Source organism: Agelaius phoeniceus, chromosome 3, assembly GCF_051311805.1.
Source record: "Agelaius phoeniceus isolate bAgePho1 chromosome 3, bAgePho1.hap1, whole genome shotgun sequence".
NCBI classification, from domain to species: Eukaryota; Metazoa; Chordata; class Aves; order Passeriformes; family Icteridae; genus Agelaius; species Agelaius phoeniceus.
The window spans coordinates 114,414,060-114,435,012 of NC_135267.1; the positions used below are offsets into that span (position 1 = coordinate 114,414,060).

The following is a 20,953-nucleotide window of genomic DNA, read 5'->3' on the forward strand; positions in this document are numbered from 1 at the left end:
TTTGTATTCCCTGAACACTTGAATTATGTAGAGCTCATAACTGATTCTCAATCTAGCAATGCAACTGTGAGAACCAGAAGGCCACTGGATGTTGAGGCTCTTGAGGTATTATTTTTACTGCCCATAAAGCCTAGAGAGAAAAGTGTTCTTGACAAGTGAAAAAGCAATAGCATGAAGATAATGCATTTTAATTGTTCACTCTCTCACAATGCAGGCTGGTATTTCAAAAAAGTCATTTGTCTGAATAGAATTCTGTATCTACCTCTCATTAATACCTGACAAATATCTTCATTGTCCTATAACTAAACTTTGCTGTCATCTGACAGCCAGACAGGTTCCTTCCTAGCCATGTATTGCACTGAGCTGCAAACATGCACTGTGCCAGGTGCCACTTGCCTTACAATTCACCTCTCAGGAGCATGAATATTTCATCCAAGTGAGACTGAGCAGGTGTAGCTGGGTAAAAGCTAATCCTGAATCACAAGCACTTCACTCCCTCATGGATTTATGGATTTTTGATGCACAAAGGGACAGATCCTTCTTCCTAGGCAGTTCTTGCTCTGGAGGGTTACCTGGAATTTAGGAAGCAATATCAGTGTTTTGCCTGGCTGAAGTTGCTTCTGAATATGAAAATGGTATAGTACTGCAGAGTAAATATTTATTATTTTTATATATACACAATTTTTATTATATATGCAAAATATTTTATTTTATTTTTATTTAGATATTATTTATTTTATGTACAAAATATTTACTATACAAGTTTATTTATATATTTATTTTTATATACACAACATTTATTATACAAGTGCTATTTCAGAGCAGCAGTGGATTTGTGCTTTGGACACTCAGAGAAGCACTGTACCTCACAGACCTGGACCAGGCATGTTGTAAAAAACACTGTTGCAATCAGTGTTTGTAATGGATGAAAACATACTTTTATTTTATTTTATTTTATTTTACATTTGTATTTCTCATTTAGATATTTCCCAAATGGATTAAAACGCTTTTTATGCTTCTTGCACATGTTCTCCTGTATTCTCTGTCAACTTTTTTTTGGGGAAGAACAGTCAGGTACAGGGGGATGCTGGGGTCTGGGTAGGTGAGTATCAGTAGTAGAGGCATGCCTGTCCAATAAACCTTACAATATAGAGCAAAGTAATTACAAAGTGTTAATTTTAAGCAGAGTGTTTTGGTACAGCACACCTGAGGATTCAAGTACTAGAAGTAATTTTGTAGCATTTTGGCAAAAATTATCTTTGCTAATTATATTATTAGTTCATCAATTATTTATTGGCTTTTCTGTTCAATTTTAGGGTGATATGGTTTGGTATTCTATTGTTTGCCAAAGGATTGGAACAGTGAGTACAAACCATGCTTTATCAATTTCTTGTCTAATTGAATGCAAATGATTGTTTTCTGCAATAGTATTTAATTGAAAGCTATGATGCAGGGAGTTCAGAGTACCTTGTAGAAGATAACCTGTAGAAGTCTGCTGGTTGAGAGGAGTGGTTTGGTTCACAGAAAACAAAGGTAAACTTTAAAAAGTTAATTTTAGGAATGGTAGTCTAATTCCAAATGGTAGTTTAATGAAAGGGTGTCTCTTTGAGGATCTCATTCTAGATGAAATTAAATGTTAGCAGAGTGCTGCCACCTCACTGTTGTCATTTCTTCCACTGCCAAGACTGATCAGATAGAGAACGGACGGAATGTAAAATTGATAGATGTAAACGACAATGCTCCAGAATTTCAACAAGCTAATTACAGTGCTGCAGTGTCAGAGGTGGGTTCTGGCAAATGAGGATACTTTTTTCCTGGCATATTTTAAAATTACTTTTTGGGGAGCTTCTAATGTGACCACACTGGGATAAGTTCCTCATGTGCACCCTTATTTACCCTGGATTTATCCACCAGATCCTGTGGGTGTGGAAAAGAAAGGCTGGGCTGCACATACACCTGGGGGAGTGGGGTGATGGAGAAACAAACGTTCCCAGCCAAAAATGGAGCAACATTCCCAGCCAAAAATGGCAACAGGAGGTGATTTGCTAAGCACCTGGCACAACTTTCCTGCCCCAAGTTAAGAAGGATTGTGACTGAGTATTTGATGGCCTCTATTTCCTTTTAGGTAGCTGGAATTAATTCCACGGTTGTAAAAGTGGAAGCTGTGGATAAGGACATTTCACCAGAATTCAGCATCCTTACTTACAGTCTTTGGGTGAGTGCCCTTTGTTAGCTGGGAGCTGTGAAATCAGTTTGAATTTCATAGATCCATAGCCTGGGGCCTGATCCCAGTGTGCTCCCTTGCACTGTGAAGATTAAAAATCTGCAAAACCTCCAAGAGACCTTTCAAGTTATACCACAGGATCAGCCTGGCAGGCAGTGAGGCCTGAATCTTGTTTCTTAACTTTTGTGGAATGATTTGTGGCACTCTTCAGCTACAGCTGAGGAACTCAGTGGTCCTTTGCAGCAGCAGGAGGGAGAGCAGTTTCCCCTCTTTTTAAAGTTTATGCTGGATTTGCTGTCGGTCTCCAGTCCTCAAGCCAGCTGAAGTAAGATCATCTCAACTAAATGTAGATATCTGCAGTGGAAATCTTCACATCTGACCTTATCTCTGCTCCTTTTATAGCTGGTGAAGGGAAGCTGATGCCTTTCCCCTGTGTGCCATAGGATAAGATAAATCAGATAGAAATTCTGTTGGCACTGACAGGGGAGGCATGTGTGGAGGAGGATCAGCCTTTTTCTTTCCATTGCTGGTGGTTGAGACATTCCTGCACCTTTATGAAAATAGTCCAATAGGAAAGGTGTAAAAAAAGGAAAATAAAATGTGTTTCATCATCAATCATATAAAATATTTGATTTATTCATTTAATAGGGCCCAAACTCTGATTACTTTTCTATAAGGGAGGGAGATGGAAACGTCATGGTGAAAAAACCACTGGATTACAACGAGGTCAACTTTTTCAATTTAACAGTCCAAGCAAAGGTATGATAAAAATTAAAAGAAGAACAAGACCCACAGTAGTTCTACAATGATAATTCCTTGGTTTTATAGCATTCCAGTTTCTACAAATTTACAGCTTTGGGAGTTTCCAACCCAAATGTTGTGTCTGCAACTTGATTTATACTGAAGACAAAGCAGCATGTTCTTAATATTTCAGCCATTGTTTCCTCTCAAATACCAGCCCAAGTTTCTTTCTGTATTTTTTTAAGTATAAATACTGTACATATTCATTCTCTGCTACTGTAACACATATTCACCTCTTCATTCTGGCAGATCTCTCAAATTTTTGCGGCATTTTACCAGATTTTTTGGTTTTGGGGTTTTTTTTGTTTTGTTTTGTTTTTGGGGTTTTTTTTTGAGATTTGAATATGTATTTGCCTTCATTTTCTTTTAGAACTAAGAATAAATAGTTTTGCTAGGATTATTGTGGTACCTAGCAAATAGCACAGCTGTAGCAACTGTTCTATTCCATATTCTACGTGCCCGATAGAAAATGAGAAACTAAAGGAAGATTACCTGTGGATAGTTTTGTTCCTAGAACTGGATTAATCTGACAAACTGAGTGTTCTCAGGTTAAAAATGCTGCAAAATATATGTAATAATATTCTGCTGTATTTTCCACTGAGATATGGGGGTTTTTTTCAAGACAGTTGTTCTTATTTTCTTCTTTCCCTTGGGCTGCAGGAAAGATTTGGAAACCAGAGCACCACTGCACCATTAATAATTAATGTGGAAGATTATGATACATTGAACCCCTATTTCAGTCAATCCACATACAATGGCAATATCACTGAAAACCAGGTAAAAGCTCTTCTCTGAATGCTGCTGTAAATAAGTTATCCTTGTCCAGAGGGCTTTTTTTCCAAGGATTCTTCTTCCCTGAGCAGTTTAAGATGGATGGAGCTGCTTTCCTCTGTGCTGACCAGTGAAAAAGATATCAGCTGTAGATCTCCAACTACCAGATAAACAGGCCATGTATTTTATGAAGCACAGAATTTTCTGTGATAGGAACACATAATTTTGTATTTTGGGGGAAAAAAATTTTAAAAAAGAGAGAAAAGGAAAAAAAACCCACCCAAATTCCTGTTTTAAAAGAGCTTTTAATGTAAAATTCAAAGGGCAACTGGCTGCCCATCAGTCCTGAAATTAGTTTTAATGAGTGTAATTCCTTCATACAGCATTACAATCAGGTAAACAAAAATAAGGATCTGAATGGCAATCCATGGTCTTTATTACATTTGTAACTTTTTCTACTTTTTTTTCTATATAGAGTAGAGATTTCTTGGTGAAATGTATTTGTTTGACTCAGATTTCTGTATGTATTCTGAAAAAGAAAAAAGTATAGTATTATCAGAGTAACCCACTAAAATTAAAAAGGTTCATTATTTTCCCTATTTCTATGTCATTATCTTCCTGTTCAAGTATTTTGAATCACATATACTTTTAGTGTTAGATCTCCAGTGTTCCTTTTGTTAGAAGTTCATCTCTAATTCTCTGAAAGGAATAATTTTAGCCCCTCTAAAATGTTTTTATCTTTTAAATTACTGTTTTTATATGGGCTGCAGTATAGACTTGTGTGTTGTTTTCCAGGAGATGAAAGGAACTGAAATAGTCAATGTTCTAAACATAAATTCCATCTGTGCCTGCAGCTTCATAAATCTGGTGTTTTTTAAACACAGTGTATCCATAGAATATCTTGGTCATCATTCTCCTCTGTTAAGCACATATGGCAAAGAAAAATTTTTTTCTGCATCACATTGATTAAATACATGTTTCTTGTTTCTTTAATCAAAACTGTGACTTATCTAAGGAAAGATTTGAAGTTAATGTGTGGGTTTTTTCCCTGGATATTCAGGTTAATGTATGTTTTCTAGGTGGGTCCTCTGACTGTTTTCCCAGAGGTCTTGGCTCAAGATGGAGACAAAGGCATAAATGAAAAAATAATTTACAGCATCAAGCTGGGTAAGAACCTTTATTTTCTTCTAGACATTGACACAGTAATTCAGGATGATTCATTTATCTGTTACTGGAGGGAATGATAAGGAAGTGCAGGGTCCATTTAGATGTCTTGAAGTGCCCACAGTTTCACTGCCAAGCTGCTCCACAAGCTAAATCAGATCTCAGTCATTATTGTGGGGTCCAGTTACTTCTAAATGTTTGATTGTTCTTACCCTCCTCCCAAGGAACAAAAATTAATTCCTGATTTCAAGTGTAAGCCACTCTAGAGGCTTCGATTTGATCAAAGAATTTCCATTCAGGGCCATCTAGAGAGAGAATTCCATCAGGAGCTGTTCCTCCTCCTGAAGAAATTGCCAGAAGTTTATGAAATGCTTAATTTGAGACCCTTGAAGTGTGAGTGTATTTTCCAGGACTTGTTTTGAGAACAGAGTGTTTGAAAAACAGCCTTTCATGTTCCTTCTTGCTGTGGCTGAGAAGTTAACACTCATGCAAAGGACAGACCAGACTTCCAGTTCTGGTTCATTCTCATTAACCCTTCCCAATTTTTCACTTTTCAGTGAACCCACCAGACTATTACAACAGATTTTCAATCAATGACGCTGGAGTGTTGGAAGTCAAGACTTCAATTGACAGAGAAAAATGTCCAAACCTTGTGGTGGGCATTCAGGTAGAGATTGTCTTGGTATTTTAGTCTCAATTTCAGAAAATAAAATGTAAATCCAAGTTGCTGCTAATAGTGTTTCTCATTGATAGCAAGGCTCCATCCTGCCATTCAAAAATCAAAATAAAGGAAAAAGTAATTAATGATAAATATGCAGTTGGCATGTCCTCGTGTTAAGCTTGTTGTTATCAGGGCATGGAATTTACAGCTGTAAACTCTGTTTTCTAGGCAGCTCAGCAAGACAAGATTTTCAAAACAGCTGATGCAGTAGTTCTGGTTACTATTGGAGACAAGAATGACAATGATCCAGTACTGTCACAACCAAGTTATAATGTCTCACTTCCAGAAAATTTCCCAAATGGGATGGAAGTTCTTCAAATAACAGCTACTGACAGAGATGAGGTAAAAAGATGATGGTTTTATGGCTGCTACAAGTCCTGCACTTCTGAAATATAATATAAAGTGCATTTGTGTTATACAACTATTGTGAATAGAATTTTTCTTTCTGACTGCCTAAATATGCTTAAACAAAGCAAACTTAGTTTTACTTCTTTAAGGGGTAGAGCACTGTGGACAAAGGATAAATTTTGTCTCTCTTTGGAACTCCTCTGGTTTGCATAAGGTCCCAAATCTGGAAGTGTGCAAGTGCAAAATGAACACAAAGCTGTGAGTCATTCTCAGCCTGTTATTTCCTCCATGTTGTTTGCTTCTCTCTCTTTTTAATTTTGCCTTTTTTTTTTTTTTTGAACTGTAATCTCAATTAAACTGGAGATTTCATCTTCTCCATGTGGAAAAGCAGAAGAAAGCATCCTAAGGGAGTAGCTCAGTGGTTGTGCTGTTTAATGGGAAATGTTTCCTGCTTGCAGGGAGGCTTCCAGGGAACGCTCAGCCTCGCTCCAGGTGACAGCCCCTTCCAGCTGAGTCCCACCGGGATCCTCACCGTGACGAACTCCTCGCTGCTGGACAGGGAGAGGGTGCCCTCCATTCACCTCCAGGTACAACACCAAACCTGCTCCTGTCCAAGGGCACCTGAGGCCAGCAGGTGAGACCTGATCTGTCCTGGCAGGAGGCTGAACCTTGAGCAGGGATCAGCAGCTTAATTGAAGAAACAAATCCAGACTTTGACAGCCATGTTATCTGGAGGGAAATACCACTGCTGACACAGCTTCCTCAGCTTGTGGTTCTCATTTGTCCTTTCTGCTGCTTCCACAACACTCCTTTGAACAACACAGGCTTCTCACTGCATTGTTTTTGCAGGTCACTGCTAGAGATCATTTGGCACCTCACCAAAATGTGAGCTCTCCTATCAACATAGTGCTGCTGGATGAGAATGACAACAGCCCAGCCTTTACAGACACACCATACAGACGAGACATTTTCCTCAACATGACTGCAGGAATGGCCCTTCTTCAGGTACCAGAAATACTGAGCAAAAACGACATTTTTGTGTTAAATGCATGCATGAGTCCTTGCTTAAACTTGTGAAGCAGTTCTGTTGAGTAGGGAATCTTTTTGGATCACCTCTTAGCTCAGAAACAATCCACCTCTCATTTTAGAGCAACTGATATTCCATAACCACAGTGTCCTGGATATTTTAATCACATCCCAGATTGGGGAATAAATGATAAAGGATTTTTATTCTGGTACTGTGCACCAGCCTCAATTCCACAAATATATGACAGAAAATAAGATTCTTGAATTTAGTTGTAAAGTGTTTAATAAAAACTGAATGTTGATAGAGTCCAGGAACTCAAATAAGGGCACAACATTTTTGAAAGGCTGCTGAATGCTGGGGCATTAGGGATAATTTTTAGATCCAATATATTTTTTCTAAGATAGTAAACCAGTTAAACAAATAAAACAGGAAATAGGAGTTGAGATCATACCCAGATGTGCAGATTTCATGGCTCCTGATGAAATCTCTTGAACAATCTGCCTCCAGTGCTTTTGGAATTGTTATGAAACCAGTTCTCTGAAATACAAACCTGGTGTAATTCACATGAGTTCCACAGGAGCAGGATTTTGCTTGTGCTGCTGGAATGATATCATGTGTGTACATCCAAGACCTTTGTTACTGAGGTCTAAACCAGGAATTACATAGGAAGTGGACAGTCAAAGGTACAACCAAATTTAACTGCAGCAATATTCACCTGGTTTCCCTGTACATCTAAAATGGGAGGAAATTTGATGAAAGCACAGAACCCAGAGTAAAAGAAATAATTTTTTTTTCCTCCAGGTTACTGCTGCTGATCCAGATGATGGTATAAATGGAGAGATAAGCTTCACCTTAGCTGGTGGCAATGAAGATGAACACTTTGAATTGGATACATCCACAGGACAAATCAGTTTAAAAACAGTAATCCCATTAAAAATCAACCAGCATAAGAAGTTTGTCTTGTGGATAACAGCTACTGATGGTAAGAGAGGATTTTAGTACTGGTCAACACAGCTATTCCTGGTGATGAGTTTTGGTTTTGTTTGATTTTTTTACTTGAAAGAATGCTAGATTCACAGGCTTTGTTTGAATAATACCATATATTTTATCTGCTCTTGTTTGTTGAAGATAAGAAACTATCTTATTTATCCAAAGTAATTGCTGCATCTCTGGTAAAACTGTTCCTGCTGATGGCATTATGGTAAATCTGTTTTCTTTCTTTATGGCTGTGGGAAGAACACGTGAAATTATATATATATATATATATTTAATATCCCTTTATATTTATATAATAATGTATAAAATAATTCTATATAATTATATATATGATTGATATAATTATATATCTATAAATATAATCACATCTTTCTTTAACTTACTGACTGGTGTTGCACAGCATAGGAAACAGAAATTCAGGCAGAAGTCAGACATATAAAACTCTCTCATCAGTCAATAAGGAGTAAAAGGAAAGTAAAATGTGCTGAATAATTTGGTCATTATTTGCACATCCATGTGGGTAAACTGGAGATGCCAAGTCCATTTTTAGGATGAACAGCATTTCATTATCCACAGTTATTGGGGGTTTCTTTGTTTTAAAAGAAGAACAGAGAAGTCAGTGAACATTCATGACCCAAACAAGGGCAGAAATAAATGTAACCTAGGAATGGCATCCCACTCCTGGTATAATGAGAATACAAAGTGGTTTTCAGCCTTGTGATTTTTCCATTATTTGGTCAATATGAGCTCTGTGTCTTCAAATGTAGGGTCACATGGATAAAATGGGTCTTTTGGGGAATATGGATACCAAAGGGATTGCTCAGTCCATCCTTTGTCTGTGGTCTTGGTGAGGACCTCTGAGGCAGTACCATAACAGCAGCAACAAGGATTAAATATTAAAAAAAGGCAGTTCCCATAGAAAAGTGTATTTCTGGGGGGTCAGTAGGTATTTTGTGCATCTGCTGAGAAATTGTTTCCTTTTCCTTGCAGGTGGGGTCACTCCAAGAAGTTCATCAGTGCCAGTAGAAATCAATGCATTTGGAGATTCCAGACCACAGTTTACTCAGAAAACATACAATGTGTCCGTGAAAGAAGAGCTGGCTCCTCCTGTTGAAGTAGCACAAGTAAGAAGAACTCTATTCTATCTCTATATAGCACAGGGCAGCTCTAAGAAAATCCTAATTTGGTAATAGATGAGCTCTGAATATCCAAATCTCCCTGAGTTATGGAGAACTAGATACTGTGTGTTCTACATTAGAATCTTCACATGCAGTACATCTCTCAGATGAAGCTTATCACCCACAAAGGTGGGTTTGCTTCCAGTTAAACCTTCACAAATATTTAAACAGCATCTGCTACCATTTAGCATTAAAAAAACCCCAAAGCAGCTCTCCAAATCAAAATGAACCCCTAAACTGCCTAAGTAAACTTTTGTGCATAGCTCTATTGACTAAACCTTCAAAGGGTTTAGTGGCTCAAAGCTTGGGATAGGCAATATTCCCTCATCTCTTGGTGATAAACCTAAAACCCTGTGCCATGGTATGAGAATTCCCATCAGAGGAATACCATAAAGGCATTTTCAAAGAATGCTCTGGAACTTGCTCTTTATTTTGATCCAAAAAAAATGCTCAGACAAGCAGAGCACCAGAATGCACCATGATAACTCCTTCTTGGATGAAGGTATGAACACACATGGGAGGTTTTGTATCAAACCAGTGAGAAGGTAATGTGTTTTAGTGGTTTGATTTATAGACAACTTGAGATAATTTCCCCCCTTTTTTCCTGTAAAGAAAGGCAGAACCAAAGGTTAAAGTGCAGTCTGTTATTTTTATTCTGTGTTATACATATTCACATTTTAATAAAAGGCAGTCCTCTCTGCATTTTGATGTATATTGAGGCTTGATCTTTACTTCTTTTAAAGAATCTGGGAAGTTAACAAGTATCTGAATGAAAATTCATTTAAAGAGTAAAAATGAGGACACAGTATCAACCATAAGTTAAGATCAATCCACAATATCAACCATAAAATGAGTCTGGACATATTTAAAGCAGCTATTTTTTTTCAGACAGTGGTTTATGTGTTTTAATTCATTTATTGATGATATGCTGTATCTTACACAGGTGCAGTATGATGCTTTAAATCCCCACATACCAGTTGAGTTTCGGGTGCTGACAGAATCTGCTTCATTTGCCATCAATGACAAGGGAGTCATCTCAACCAAAACCAGACTGAACTACGAATCCCAGAAAAGTTACACTCTCAATATTTCCCTGTCAGATGGAAGCACTGCTGACTATGCCACGGTGTTTATCAGAGTTACAGATGTCAATGATAACAGCCCCGTGTTTGGTGTAACCAACACCACCGTTGCCATCATGGAGAACACGCCAGCAGGGACCAACGTCACCAGCGTGTCAGCCACGGACGTGGATGAGGGCTACAATGGATTAGTGGTTTACACCCTGAAGGGTGGAGAAGGAAAAATGGATATTGACAGCTCAGGATTCATTTTCCTGCAAAAGGTGCTGGACAGAGAAGAACAAGGCTTCTATAACCTAACTGTGATTGCCAGTGACCAAGGCCAACCCGCGCGATCTACAGCGCTCAACCTGACCATCGTCATCGATGACGAGAACGACAACGCCCCGGCCTTCTCATCGAGCAGGTACGAAGTGAATGTCCCTGAAGACCAGGAGCTGGGCAGTGCCCTGCTGACACTGTCTGCTACAGACAGGGATGCTGGGGCCAACGCCCTCGTGACGTACCGAGTCACTGACCAGCGACCTCCAACCTCCTCCCCGGTGTTCCTTGTCGACTCCAGCACGGGCCAGCTCAGCCTGAGCCAGCAGCTGGACTATGAAACCATAAAGGAATTTGAAATGAAAGTACAGGCATCAGATGGAGGGCAGCCAGCTATGAGCAGTGAAACGCTCGTAGTTGTTCGTGTCGAAGATGTCAATGATAACCCACCAGAATTCAGTCAGGCAGCTTATGATGTATCTGTGTTTGAAAACCATCTGAAGGGGAGTCCTGTCTACACATTCAGTGTTGCTGACAAGGATGAGGTAGGTACTGCTTTAATCTCATCCTGATAAATCAAAAGGACATGTTTTTCTCTATTAACCTACAAAAAAAGCATAGCAGTAGATGGGCAAAAGGAGATTTCTTAAATGGTTGGCACTAAGTATGTTTTGCTTCATGAAAACTTTGCTTTCTCTGGAGCCAGCAGTAAACCTTCCCAACCCAAGGAAGTTTGGACTTTGTACAAAATAGTTTAGTGGTTATATCAGAGAAGATGGGGAGAGCTTCTCCCCCACTGCATATGTGACCCAGGACAGGAGGTGGTGTTTGCTTCTGTTAATGTGCACATGAGATGCATGCATCACAGCAGACAGAGAATAGATTATATATTATTATACCAAACCGAATAGATTATATATTATCACACCAGACAGAGAATTGATTATATATTATTATACCAATAATAGTTTCTGATTGAATATTGCTTGATAAACTAAACTTGATAAATTTACTTTTAGTCTCAGCTTAGAGCAAGATGCAATTTTTAACCCTGATAGAGTTGTTTCTTCTATAATAGGAAATTACTAAATTTCCCTCTGCTTTATAACAAGTGGTTTCTTTCTCCCTTGTTTTATAAAGGCCTTTTGCACGTAGCTGTGGCACTGGGGAGATGCTTTGGAGGAAGAGATTTTTGATTTGCAATATTATTCTTGCTCATGTCAGTTTTAGAGCAGCATAAATGCTCGGTTCATACTCCACTGAACTGTTTTGCTGCCCTTTCCATGCCAGGGATAATCTTGGAGAGCTTTAGGGAAAGAGAATGTGTAGGACCCAAACAGGGAAGCCCATAAATGCTTCCACACAGCCCAGTTGCTGTTTGCCAAAGAAGTCTATTCCAATAGCTCAGGGGGCAGGATTTTATTCATTAAACCTGGCAAATCACTTGTACTTCTGTAATGAGAAGTCTTATAAAAAGGTCAGGTATTACTATTAATAAGATTATTTGTTGAGCTTAAATCTTAATAATTTTATACTTACATGAACAACGTTTTCTTTTTAGGCTGGCTTTTCTCAGGGATACTTTGTTCTCAGCAGCCCTTCATTTACTGTGGATTTCCCTGGAACACTCTCATTAAGGAATGACACAGAACTGGACAGGGAGACTACATCTGCATTCACTTTACAAGTAAATTTGGGGAGAGACTCTGCAGCTTTGGCTCATCTCTACTTCATTCCCTTGAATATCTTTTTCATATCTTTATATCCCCTTTTTATATCTTTGTAAGAGGTTAAAAATGATAACACAGTCAACTTAAATGACTTTTTTTTTCTTACTTTGACAGGTATGGGCAGTTGATAATGTAACAAATGGGCTTAGTTCAAGTGCCTTGTTCCACATCACTGTTCTGGATGTCAATGATAACAACCCTGAGTTTCAGAATCTGCCATACAGTTTTGAGGCTCTGGAAGGGGAATATACCTTGAATAATGCCACTAGAGTTGGACATGTGACTGCTACTGATTTGGATGAGGGAGAGAATGCACGAATTAGTTATTACTTGTCAGCTGAGGATGGGGATAATCCATTCAGCATCCAGCAGGTAAGGCTTTGGGTATGCTGAAAGCAAGATTTAGATCCTGCTGTTCATGAAGTGACTTGGCACAGTAAGATTCATCAGGCAAAAAAGAGTTGGCAGTACCATTCTAGTGCACATCACAACCAGCACATGCCCTGTAGGCTGGAAATCTACATTGATATTCAAAAAAACAAGATATTCCTGGTCAGGTGTTGCTTGGCATGTGAACTAGCCCAAAGGAGAATAGATTATTTCAATCCCTCATCCCTTCTGAGAACTCAGTGTACAAGAGTTCTCCAAATGATCTGTGCATTGAACCCCTGCCTTCTCTAGGATGGAACCATTTTGGTCACTGGCTCTGTCGACCGAGAAAGTAAAGACAAGTATGAGCTGCTCCTGCTGGCATCTGATAATGGAGTGCCTCAGAGGCAGGTAAGGAACAGCAGGCTGTGATTTATCATTGCTGCCTTTTATTTGTACACCTCAGTAGTGCCTGTGCACTCTCTGAATCACGGTTGTCTCCTGCCACACCCCAGAACTTCACACACGTCAGCATCAGAGTGTTGGATGTGAATGACAACCCCCCTGAGTTCACAAGGGCACAGTACTCAGCCAGCATCCCCGTGGCAGCAGCAAAGGAGGGACAGTCTGTCCTGGCAGTGTCTGCCACTGACCCCGACCTTGGGAACAACGCTGTCATTTCATACAGGTACACTTCTGTCAGGTTAATAATACACTCCTGGGACAGACACTGAAAGGTACTGTTATTGCTCTTGAGAAGGATAAGATCTCTTCAGAAATATTTTACAAGTGCTATAATCGGTTATGGTTTCTATCCTTAGGAAGAAGGACAGTCATTACTGGGTGTTTTAGAGCTTATCAAATCATGGTTATGTCATAAGAGGGCACAACCAAGTGATAAACTAGCAATAAAAACCCACAGCCAAGATTTGGTTCAGTTTCTGAAGTCCCAAGATTTGGTTCAGTTTCTGAAATTCTGAATAACACATTGGAGTGTCTGGGTAGGAAGTAAATGAATCTCTGATTCTTTTTGCATATCTTTTGTTTGCTGGGAGGAGGAGATAAGAAAATAACTTCCTTAATGCACTATGCATAGAAAAATCAGTGGAGAAAGATATTTCAGTAAGCCCTAAATCATGGAAAAAACCAGGATACCTTGACATGAAAAGCATAGATTGAGAAGGACAAATGAATGACCAGGAAACTTGTGGATGTTTAAAACTACTGCCTTGGAAGAGGTTATTTTTAACTATGAGATAGCATTCTACCCAAACCACATCACTTGTGAGCAATCCAGTTACCTGTGAGAGGTCATAGAAGGCCAGGAATTAGCAGGTCTTCAGATGAAAGTCACTACTCCCACTGCTGAATATGCAGCTGAGTGTGCAGGATCTGCCTTCTCTTGGTGGGAGCTTCAAAGCCTTGGCGTGTAATGGGAACTGAAGGCATGAATGCTGCACATTTTCATGAGGAAAGACTTACTTGGAAATAAAAGGCCAATATATTTTAGGCTAAAGACAGCAATTAAAAGCTGTTCTTCATAAATAGGCAAATATTGTCTGTTGAGTGCTCCTTGCAGAGGTAGCACTGAGTAGATGGCATTTCCAAGGTCATTAATATGAATGCTCTCCTGATTGCTCCTTACTCAGCCTCACGAACCATTCTGATGATTTCCATATAAACAATGGCACTGGAGAAATCTCTCTCAGCAATAACCTGGAGCACATCACAGCTGACACAGTTGTGACACTGACAGTTGTTGCCACTGACCATGGAGTTCCTCAGCTTACCTCAAGTGGTATACCATCCTTTTTACCATCTTTTTTACCCTTTTGTCTCTTGCCACATAAACATAACCCTTGCAAACGTTTAAATTTGAAATTAACCCCATTGCTGTCAATCAAACTGAATCTGGCAAAACAAAAGAAGGTTATATTTGAACAATGATGAATATTTGCTTTTTACCTTTTCATCTCCTCCATGCTGATCATATTAACAGAAAACTTGGTTTTAGTAACCCTGGTTAGAAATAATTCTTTAAAATTCATTTATTGAAGTAGTACTTACGGTGCAAACCCCAAGACTTCACAGCTGTAGTCACTCTAAAAAGATGTATTCAAATAATATTGTTGATGTGTGTCTTTTTCTGTTTTCCTTTATCTTTCTACAATTAGAAACATTTAAACAATCAGCAGTTGGCAAATCACCCTCAACTGAGTTTCTGTTCCTCAAAAAATATTAATCATGTAGTAATTTTTGTAAGTTTTTCATGTGTTTTTTGGAGGTTAACTTTGATTTATCATGAATAGGAGAAAAAACTGATTTTCTTAAAATAGGACAAGTGGTCACAACAGAAATTGCACTCGTGGCTTTATGTACTTCCCTCCTCTCTTGTTACAAAGCAATTAGGGTCAGGTTTTTAAGCAGTGTGAAATACCTGCACATCCCATTACCTTCAGCCTGGTGACCCTTGCTCTCCTGTCAGGCTGAAGCAACACTTCTGTAATCAGGGAAGATTGGAAAATCAATTAGGTGCAAAAACGTTTTGTGTTGCATATTAATCCTTATTACTATTGGTTTCTTTTTTCTTATCATTTCCCTTTCCTGTGTGATAATTTCTTTCAGTTTCTATTGGTTCCACAAGAGCTTAAGGAACCAGAGCACGGATCATGATGATTTGAGCAGTGACTTCACTATTTTCATTTGTTTTCTCTCCTCAGCCTCTGTTACTCTCTACTTGCTGGTAGATGACCCCAGCTTTGGGCTGGCTTTTGAGAGCTCCAGCTACGAGTTCAGCATTGAGGAGAACAAAGGCCCAGGGAGTGCAGTGGGCTCTGTGAAGGCTCTGAGTGGCAGCATTGCTGTGCAGGTCGGCTACTCCCTGAAATCCCACTGGGACAAGTTCTCCATCGGGGACCAAGGCGACATCGTGGCCCTGGTGAGGCTGGACAGGGAGGAAGGAGACCTGTACAGCATCCTTGTGCAAGCTGTGGATTCCCTGCTGCCACCCAACACAGCTGTTGCTTTGGTATGCAATATGCATTTCAAAATATTTTTTCCTCAAGGAATGTGAAATATCTTCAAAAATATTAACAATCAAGCAAAATCCAGATAAGTGTCTTCTGTCATGCAAATGTGAAGCTTTGAGAGCCTTCTATTTAATTTTCCTTTTTTTTTATATCCTGAGGAGATTTTACCATCTGGAGATATTGTCAGCTTCACAGATTGTGTCACTCCCTGAGAGCTCCTTCTGAACAACTCATAACCAGAGAAACTGATTAACACCAGAACTGGTTCTGGGCATGGTTCTGTCACATGCAAGAGGCAGATGAGCCAAAGAGCCCCAGGTTATTAGTTCTGTTCATCTCTTCCAGTTAGAGAGTGTTATCTTACATGTATCTTATCTTGCAGCTGAGAATTAAAAAAGATTAAAAATTCAGAGGTTGTGAAAATGCTCAAATGCTGAGAAATGCTGAAGTTGTTTTCTATTCCCTTGGGGTTTTGCTCCTTAGTTGTTTTTTTTCCCCTATAGGCTTCCATGGACTAAAATAAATCAAAATTCTCCTTTGAATACAGCTTCTACAGCTCAAGTTTGTCTTTTTCTCCTTTTTTTTTTTTCCAATATAGGTAACTGTGAGAGTTGAAGACATCAATGACAACCCTCCAGTTTTCTCAGCTTGGATCCAAACTCATTTATCAGCTCCTGAGAATGCAGCTGGTCTAGACTTGGGCACATTTTCTGCTACTGATCTGGATGTAGGAGATAATGCACTAATCAGCTACTCTCTGCAAGATGATTTTGCTGGAACATTCCATATTAACAGTTCTACTGGCAAGCTGATGACAAAAAAACCCTTAGACAGAGAAGTGATGGACAGTTATGAATTGAAAATAATTGTAAGTTGACAAATTTGATGCAAGTTCACACAAGTTCACAGCATTAAAAAAGAGGAAATACTGAACCATCACAAGAAAATCACTTAATCTTAGAGAATTCCATTTGAATTCATGCATGAGTTTTGACTGTTCCTTATGTTTTGTATGCAGGGCTCTGTTTTCTGCTCTGTAAATTGGTATTAGTGAATAAATGACTTATGAACCCTAAATCTTAAAGGTCACAGTCACACAAGAGCCACAAAGCATTCCTGGGTCCATTTTTGACCATACAGCTGCCTTGCCAATCCATGTTATTTGTCCCTTTCCTTTATTTTGTTTATTTTCCAAAATATATGTCCTTAGATCTTTTTAAAAAATACCTGAAATGTGATTTTTCAAGTTAAAAAGAAAAAGCATTAACTTTCACTCAAAATCCATGAGGTTATCTATTCATTCTAGCTGATTTCATGGATTTTTACTGCTGCTAATCAGATCAATTACTGTGCATACAAAGAAGTGTTGCAGCACTGACAAATATATTTGTTTATTCCATCAAGTACAAATATATTAAAGGACATTTTTACTGGTCAAAGAGCTTGTGGAAGATATAGAGGAGACATATTAAAAATTGAGCAGCGTCTTCAGAAAAATTTCAAGTTAATAAAAGTGGACACTTTGTAAGACTAATTGAAAATTGTGCATATGTACCTAGAGATGAGAATTTTCTATGGCAGATGTTGGAGCAGTGTAAAACTGAGTGTGAATTTGCCATATACTGGATGCTCTTCACAACTTGCTTTTTTGGCACTTTAAACCCTCAAAATGCAAGGGATTTCCTCATTCTTTCAACTACCACAGCCCAGCTATCTGTACATCACAGTCCTGTGTTGATTAGTGCCACATCTGATCACATGACATGTTTGATCTGTAGCCAGGCTTGAGCTTTTGATTAATTGTTAATGAGAGGCAGAGCATGTGATGGGGTGAGGATCCAGCTGCAGGAAGATGTGGCAACTAACCTAGCACAGGGTAGAGAAGTGTCACTGAGGGATAGCTGGTCCAGCAGAAAGAGGCAAAAGCTGACAATTTTTGGGGCAAAATTGAACTGGCAGAGTAAATTTGTGTCAAAGTAATGCTGTTTTTAATGACAAGTTGTTCCTTCACAGGCCACTGATTCTGGGAAGCCAGCACAGTCTGCAAGCTTGGTTCTGAGCATCACTGTGGAAGATGTGAATGACAACCCACCAGTGCTCCCCCAAAAATCCTACTCTGTGACTGTGAGGGAGAATGAGCCTCCACATGTGGTGTGTGGCACTGAGGATAAACAGCCTCTTCTGCACTTGTTGTCTCTCTGGGCACCTGGAAGGGGCAGTAACCTCTCATGGCTGTGCATTGGTGAACATCATTTTTTAGTTTTGGGGCCTGTGGAATCACACAGCGTGTTTGGTTTGTATGACAGAGGAGTACCTGTCCCACTGATTCCTCCCAAAACTCTCCCAAAGAGTGAGGGCTGCTCCCCCTCTCCCTCTTGTCCTCAGCAGTGATTCCACACTGCACAGACTGAGTTTTCACTGGATCTGTGGGCAGCATGTTTTCAAGATGTTTGGTGCTGTAGGTGTTGTGCATTTGTCCAGCATCCCTCTGTTCTTAAGCTTTTCTGTTTTAGAATCATGGGATGGTTTGGATTGGAAGGGACATTAAAGATCATCTCATTCCAACCCCTCAGCCATGGGCAGGGACACCTTTCTCCAAGAGCAGGCTGCTCAGAGCCCCATCCAGCCTGGCCTTGAACACTCCCAGGGATGGGGCATCCCAGCTTCCCTGGGCAGCTCCAGTGCATCCATTTCTGGCTCCATATCTGCCTTGCAGATGTGCCCTAAAGGTTTCCAGGAGTCAAGGGGAGAGGTGGCACCTGACAATCTGTAACTGCTCTGCCACAAGCTGTGCCACAATCCCATCAATGCAATTAATCAATTAATGAGTAATTCAGTAACACTCTGTGGGTCAATACCAGCCTTGTGGGCATGTTTTGCCGCTCTCTTTGTTCTGCTCTAAACCTTTTTTTGCTGACTTTTTTTTTTCCTTTTATTTTAGATTTTGAGCGCAGTAGCCACAGATGCAGATATAGGGTACAATGCCATCATTCATTACACCATCACTGGAGAGACAACTTCATTTCATGTTGGAGAACTTTCTGGAGATATTGCAACCCTTCAGCCTCTGGACTATGAAAGTCAATCCCAGTACAAGTTTATTCTGAAAGCTTTCAATACTGGAGAGCCACATCTCCAGGACACAGCAAACATTACAGGTAGCTCTACTTTACCACAGAAAATGAACTTTCATTAACAACCCTTGGAAATATTTCAGCATGTGTAATTCTGAGGTATAAACCAATACTAATGCAGTCTGCTAGAGTAAATTATCAGAAATGATGGTGTGATCTTTTCACTAGAGCCAAATGAAATTTTTCTAAAAAAAGCTTGCCATGTCAAAAACGAGGATTTTTCACCCAAACTGATATTACTTCCTTCAATATAGTCACAATTTTTTTTCTGTTTTCTGAGAACCAATTGGCATTTTGATTAAAAAGGTTTCCAAAAACACAATTCAGGTTTTTTTCTGCTTGTATGCAGAAGGGCAGTTTCTAGGGTGATAAACAGTGTTGACAGTGACTTTTAGGCTTGTTAAAATAACAGTGCTTGATTGCTGGCTTTTTTTCATTAAAAAAAAAAAAAAGAATTTGTTCTGTTGTTCTGTTGGAGAAAAAAAGACATAAAGATTTCTGTGAAGTTGGTATCCTAGCTCTTGGCCAGCCCTACTTTTGATCAGTATGACTGGATATATTCTCATTCAGAGGAGCTGTGTTGGTTTATATTAGCTGAAAAAACAACTTGTAACCATTTAGGTAAAACTCACCAAATCTGATGATTCTTTCTCAGTTACTGTGGAAGATGTCAATGAAGAGGGACCCGTGTTTGACCAGTCCTCATATCACAAGATCCTCCTGGACAATTCTACAGCTGGCACACTGGTAGTAGACATCAATGCAAGAGATGAAGGCAAGGGTTATGATGAAGGCATTTTCTACAATATTTCAGGTATGTTAGGAAAAAGTCTTAGGGCTGATTTATCACTGGGATACTTGACACTGCTAAAGCAAGCTGCATGACACCAGAATGAGAGAGAAAGGTCATAAACTGAACTGCTGGGTTCTGACTGCATAGAAGGGTAAAGAATCCTCTGTGAAGATCAGTAATTAAAGGAAGAGGTTGCCCAGAGGGGCTGTCCTTGGAGAGTCTCACCTGATGGATCAAAGCCTTGAACAACCTGTGCTGAATTCACTCCTGGCCATGTTTTGAGCCAGGAGGTTGGACTAGAGGGGGTGTCTTGCTCCAAGCCTAGGATTTCAACCTGTGTCTCCTTACTCCTGGGCATACACTTCAGTCTTGTCTCTGCTGGTTCCAGGGAACATCTCCAACACTTCTTTTTCTGTTTTCAGGTGGAAACTCAGAAGGCCTCTTTAATCTTTCCAGTACCACAGGAGAGCTCAGGCTAACAAGAGACTTATCCACACAAAGTGCTGCCCTGTACTACTCCTTGAACGTCACCGCGACGGATTCGGGCCTGCCGCCTCTTTCAGCCTCTGTGAAGGTACCAACATTTCTGCCTGGCCTCTCTCTACTGCACAGCTAACTCCCCAGACTGCTTTATTCTAAACTGAGCATAGCCACACCAAGAGAGGGGTATTAGGCAAAACGATGCAAACCAGGAATCAGAATGTCAGAGATTTATTTCTGATATGAATGCCGTAAATGTCTGATTTATTTCTGTTTCAGGCTACAAGATAACAGTTACCAAGTTATGCTGCCCTAGCAATTGCTGGCACACCACCCAAAATGATTGTGCTCATTCCATTTCAGAAAAGACAGACAGAAGCTCCAGGCTGTGAGGGAGGAGGGTTAGAGCAGTAGAGATTTCTGTGCAAGGTCAAAGATTGGGACAGCCAGAAAGGATGTAATGGAAATGTGTGATAAATTAACAGCAGATGGCAAATAAAGTGTTCCTGTTTATTTTCTCATAATGTAAGAAAAAATAATTTCTAGATTGAAGAGTGAGAAATCTAAATGTGATTTAAAAATTATTTTTACACAATGCTTATAATTTGTTGGTGATCTTTTGCCACTAAATATCACAGCAGAATTAAAAAAAAGAACTAGAAACCTAGATGGATAAAGATGTAGAAAATTACCTTCAACAACCTTAAAATGTAGACTTACAAGCCATCATTCTTCACAGGAATGAACAGCAGCTGTCTGGCAACAGAAATGAACTATTTTTGTGAAGCAATAGGCATTTTTTATTTACCACCTCTCACCTTTTGTTCTTAATCCATAAATCAGTC

General features: G+C 39.4%; 1 protein-coding gene across 1 annotated transcript in view; it reads left to right on the plus strand.

Moving 5' to 3' along the window:
- LOC143693653 (protocadherin Fat 4-like) overlaps nucleotides 1-20,953 on the plus strand; it is a 35,214-nt gene continuing 14,261 nt past the window's right edge. Inside the window, exons 1-25 of the mRNA XM_077176272.1 lie at nucleotides 1-105; nucleotides 1,317-1,361; nucleotides 1,685-1,783; nucleotides 2,126-2,215; nucleotides 2,873-2,983; nucleotides 3,686-3,802; nucleotides 4,876-4,963; nucleotides 5,518-5,627; nucleotides 5,850-6,023; nucleotides 6,488-6,616; nucleotides 6,879-7,034; nucleotides 7,858-8,038; nucleotides 9,043-9,176; nucleotides 10,174-11,118; nucleotides 12,135-12,260; nucleotides 12,418-12,675; nucleotides 12,985-13,083; nucleotides 13,188-13,360; nucleotides 14,322-14,470; nucleotides 15,393-15,700; nucleotides 16,300-16,569; nucleotides 17,715-17,852; nucleotides 18,643-18,859; nucleotides 19,491-19,649; nucleotides 20,051-20,202. Coding sequence (XP_077032387.1) covers nucleotides 1,323-1,361; nucleotides 1,685-1,783; nucleotides 2,126-2,215; nucleotides 2,873-2,983; nucleotides 3,686-3,802; nucleotides 4,876-4,963; nucleotides 5,518-5,627; nucleotides 5,850-6,023; nucleotides 6,488-6,616; nucleotides 6,879-7,034; nucleotides 7,858-8,038; nucleotides 9,043-9,176; nucleotides 10,174-11,118; nucleotides 12,135-12,260; nucleotides 12,418-12,675; nucleotides 12,985-13,083; nucleotides 13,188-13,360; nucleotides 14,322-14,470; nucleotides 15,393-15,700; nucleotides 16,300-16,569; nucleotides 17,715-17,852; nucleotides 18,643-18,859; nucleotides 19,491-19,649; nucleotides 20,051-20,202 — 4,422 coding nt within the window. The 5' untranslated portion in view covers nucleotides 1-105; nucleotides 1,317-1,322. The remainder of the gene's footprint in view (nucleotides 106-1,316; nucleotides 1,362-1,684; nucleotides 1,784-2,125; nucleotides 2,216-2,872; nucleotides 2,984-3,685; nucleotides 3,803-4,875; nucleotides 4,964-5,517; nucleotides 5,628-5,849; nucleotides 6,024-6,487; nucleotides 6,617-6,878; nucleotides 7,035-7,857; nucleotides 8,039-9,042; nucleotides 9,177-10,173; nucleotides 11,119-12,134; nucleotides 12,261-12,417; nucleotides 12,676-12,984; nucleotides 13,084-13,187; nucleotides 13,361-14,321; nucleotides 14,471-15,392; nucleotides 15,701-16,299; nucleotides 16,570-17,714; nucleotides 17,853-18,642; nucleotides 18,860-19,490; nucleotides 19,650-20,050; nucleotides 20,203-20,953) is intronic.